The 4,315-nt window shown below is 27.1% G+C and overlaps 1 protein-coding gene across 1 annotated transcript; it reads right to left on the bottom strand.

Moving 5' to 3' along the window:
• Positions 1-3,242: 3,242 nt before the first annotated feature.
• On the bottom strand, positions 3,243-4,032 carry LOC105167767 (uncharacterized). The gene has a single exon (XM_011087584.3). The coding sequence runs from the start codon at positions 3,980-3,982 to the stop codon at positions 3,434-3,436; it is 549 nt and encodes a 182-aa protein (XP_011085886.1). The 5' UTR covers positions 3,983-4,032; the 3' UTR covers positions 3,243-3,433.
• Positions 4,033-4,315: the final 283 nt, after the last annotated feature.

Genomic DNA, 4,315 nt, shown 5'->3' with positions numbered 1-4,315 from the left:
GAGAGAAAGTGATGGGTTTTGATTTTGACTTTTTGTATTACTATTATTATTATTATTATTATTATTATTATTATTATTATTATTATTATTATTACAACTATTATTATTATTATTATTATTATTACTACAACTATTATTATTATTATTATTATTACAACTATTATTATTATTATTATCATTACAACTATTATTATTATTATTATTACTGCAACTATTATTATTATTATTATTTTAAATCATGAGATCAAATCATAAAATTTTTAGATAGATATAATTGAAATTAATATATGTTCACAATTTGGAAAATGTATATATTTATAAATGTTAGTATAACATTGATTTAACTATCATCTTACATTGTTGAACAACATGGGTTAATCGGGCCATCAAAATTTAGATCCGACCGTTAGATATGATAAAACTTACAAAAAAATACATTTCGTAAAGTTTTAAACTTATTGGGTATACGGATGTCGAGATATCATACTCGAAACATAAGAGTAATCATTCAAGACGGTGTATAGTTGAATCGGGCCATGTGATTTTAAATATTACCGTCTGATATGATCTAATGGACACAGTCTTGTATATATTCAAATTTCGTATGAATCAGGAGCCCAAATTTTAAAATATCGTAATTATTGATTAAATTTTTTAATCTCATTATATATATAATAAAATAATAATTAGAAGTTCAACCATCATCATTATTATTAATATTGTTGTTGATATTATTATTATTATTATTATTATTATTATGATTTTTAGCTTAATTCATAGGAATTACTAAATTTTGACATAAATTTATAAATAATAAAAAATCATAAGTGAATTACTTGTCAATTTAAAAAATGTATAACATAATACAACTATATATTAAAATATAACATAAAGATATTATAATAATTTTAATTATAAAAAAAATTATAATTTACTAAGTTGTTGATTAAATTTATTTTTATATAAAGATTAAATGTATAAATAAAAGTACCATAATTTATTATTATTCAAGATAAAATGTATGATATTAATTAATAATTATAATATATGGTCAATTTAAATTATAAAACTGATCAAATATTAAATATAAAATTAAATATATAAAAAATTTAAAAATAAAAATATAAAATATATATATATATATTCACCAGCTCGCGAGGCTGGTGAACAACAAAAACCAAGCTCGAGCTCGAGCTCGATAGGAGCTCGAGCTCGAGCTGGCTCGACTTGAGCTCGAATTTTTCGAGCTCGACTCGCTGAGCTTGCGAGCCAGCACGACTCACCTGCCACTCCTAGTTTAAATTATGCTGAAATTTGCAATTTAAATTATCTTGAAATTTGTAGTTTAAATTGTATTTTTTTAATTTGAAAATTATGATTAGATGCTTGAAAATTAACTTTATATTAATTGGATATTATCTGAAAAGTTTCTCTAATTTTTCATAATTTTATGTTATTTCAGAATTTTTTTTTTGTAAAAAATTTTGAAATTTCTGAAAATATGATTATTTTCGGAATTTTTTTTAACATTATTTGATGAAATAATTGATGATGATGTATGTTTTTCTTTTATGAAAATTTAATTGAATTTTCATATAATTATACTTTTTCATTCCACAAATAATTAGCTATCTCTCTTTAGTTAATTAATTATATCAATAAATTTTTATTCCTACACTTGAATTTAATTTATTTTATAAAAATTTATCAGCTTTTATAATCTTATATTTTCTATCCCTCATTTTAATTAAATAAATATATAAAAAAATAAATTATGCATGTAAACTGAGTGTACTTCAATCATTAATATACATATATATAATTACTTATAATTTTTATTATCACGTCTTAATTTCTATCTCGAATTAATACTAATGTATCTCGTCGTCTATATTAATTCTACGCACGAGGGTCATTAATCCAAATTTGATCCCTGATAAATTCAAATTCGTGAAGCTTATATGTAGTTGAATTTTATATATTAATTTCTCAATAATATATATAAAATTATAGGGATAATTAAAGGTTCATTTCTCATAATTAGGTAGCTAAAGTTATAAATTTAAAAATCATTGAATGGAGCGGATTAATAAATATATATTAACAATTAGAGTAGGTAGAAGGGGTATAAGCATGACCTACTTTGGGCTTAAATGTCTTTATAATCCATAATTTTAATTATTTCACATTTTTGTCTTTTAATTTTTTAAAATAGTATTATGATCCAGCATGCTTTTAATTTATGCGATTTTAATTTTTTTATTTTTTATCAAAAAAATGCATGTGCATCTCAAATAACCTTTTAAAATTGGAACTACTGTTCTATTGACTCATTTTTGTCCGTCCTTCAATTTTTTGGCATAGTATTTTGATTCCGTATTTTTTTATTTTTTTCTATTTTAGTTATTTTTTTTTTGAGTTCACCCTTCTAGTTGGTAAAAGTGAACTCCGATGAGAAAAAAAGATTAAAATTGTAAAAATTAAAAATATATAGAATTAAAATGTTAAATTAGAAAATTAAAAGACAAAACCTCCGATAACTTAAATTACGAGATCAAAAAAATGCATTTAACCCACCTACTTTAATGAGTAGTTTGTATGAGTTTTGATTTGTGATCTTTGGTAGCAAAAGAAACAACGAGGAATGTGTTCAAAGTTGAAAGATATGTCATCCTTTTGCCAGCTGCTTTTCAACAAACCCTTCACATTATTATTCAAAAACATATACATTTCCAGGAAGCAACAGTGCTGCTGCCTGTCTCAAAAAGACATCCGTGTCTCAATATAATCTCTTCTCAATTCCTTAATTGGACCAACCTGTTATTTTGACTTATATATATATATATATAATATTATAATAATAATAACATTTCATAATTAAATTATTACGTAAATCAAATTCTTGAATATTATTTCAACTTCCAAGAAATTATATATAAAAATTTAACTTTTATACTGCAATGAAATCCCGGTTTTTTTTTTTTTTGATAAATAATATTATATTTTTTCTATTATCAAGTTTTGATTAAATATACTAACAAATTTAGATTACAAGAGAACATTTAAAAGTAGAACAAAAATACGATAAATTAATTCCAAAAGAATGAAAATAGTGAAAAGTTTCTTGAGCAAAATCCCTTGTGATCATATATAACTATATCAAATTACACTAACATATTTCACCTATTTCAATACAAAATTAAACATAATTAATTACAAAAATTAAAGATACAATTGAGAACTATAATAAAAGAATTTATATATATATATATAATTAAATCCTATTCAAATATTCTCTTTTTTTTTCAATATCTATCTCCCTATTTTGCATCAAGACAGACAAATCAAACAGAGAAGAATATGATCAGCAAATTAAAATCGCTATTACCACTAACAACATCAACCCAAAATTCGCAGAAAAGAAGAGATCCCTCTAATGCAGTACTGCAGTTGTAATAACCCTTTCTCTTGTAGTTCTTGAGTGCATCAACCCTTTATTTCTTCTTTGCAACAATTTCGACCAAAACCCGCTTTTGCTTTCACTGCTCTTCCCGTTCTCGTCGCCTTCCTTTCTTCTCTGCAAGACGAAAGCCATCGACCTGCTCTTCTTGAGAACGTTGTCGACGTTCTTGAAAACCCTTGTTGACTTTCTGGCTTGAACGGAGTCGAAACGGCGGATTGGCGACGAGTAGGAAGAAGCGTTGGAGGAAGAGAGAGAAGAGAGGTATGAAGAGGAAGAAGAATAAGGAGAGTGTGCTGCTGCGGGCTTCGAACGAGAACAACTGGTGGTGGGGTTGTTTGTTAGGTGCAAGAGCTTTTCACCTAGGCAAATGGAGCAAACGCCAGGGGACTGCCGGTGCTTGGGGTGCTTCTTGCAAGCTGCTGCTGCGCTGCCGTTCTTGGATCTGCCTGTTTGCTTGTGGTGGTGATGATTGTGGTTGTTGTTGTTGTTGTTGTTCATCTTTGGTTTCCGAGATTCCATTTGTGTGCGTACTGTGTGTTTTGTGTGTGTGAGGTATGATGAATGTGTGTGTTTGTGAATATATATATAGAGAGAGAGAGAGACAAAAAGAGAGGGGGGTGGGTTTGCATGGGATGTTTCGGTGGAGTTTCATGTGAGGTTCCTGCAAGTGTGTAATAATATATATTCAAAAATGGGACTTTTGACCGCTTGTGATCAGCCCTGGAAAAGTCTGTGTCTTGAGGAATGAGGGGCTCTAGGCTGCACGCTTGGATGTACAATATTTGTACGTCTATAAACAAACAAGCACACAGACACACATACGTGTGTTGTGTGTGTGTGTGTGTTTAATAG

Source organism: Sesamum indicum, linkage group LG8 (genome assembly GCF_026168435.1).
Source record: "Sesamum indicum cultivar Baizhima isolate 11 linkage group LG8, ASM2616843v1, whole genome shotgun sequence".
NCBI lineage: Eukaryota > Viridiplantae > Streptophyta > Magnoliopsida > Lamiales > Pedaliaceae > Sesamum > Sesamum indicum.
This window is presented reverse-complemented; position numbering and strand designations above follow the sequence as displayed.

Bases quoted from the DNA above. Each gene is read 5' to 3' on its own strand.
- LOC105167767 (XM_011087584.3), bottom strand. From the start codon at position 3,982: ATGGAATCTCGGAAACCAAAGATGAACAACAACAACAACAACAACCAC.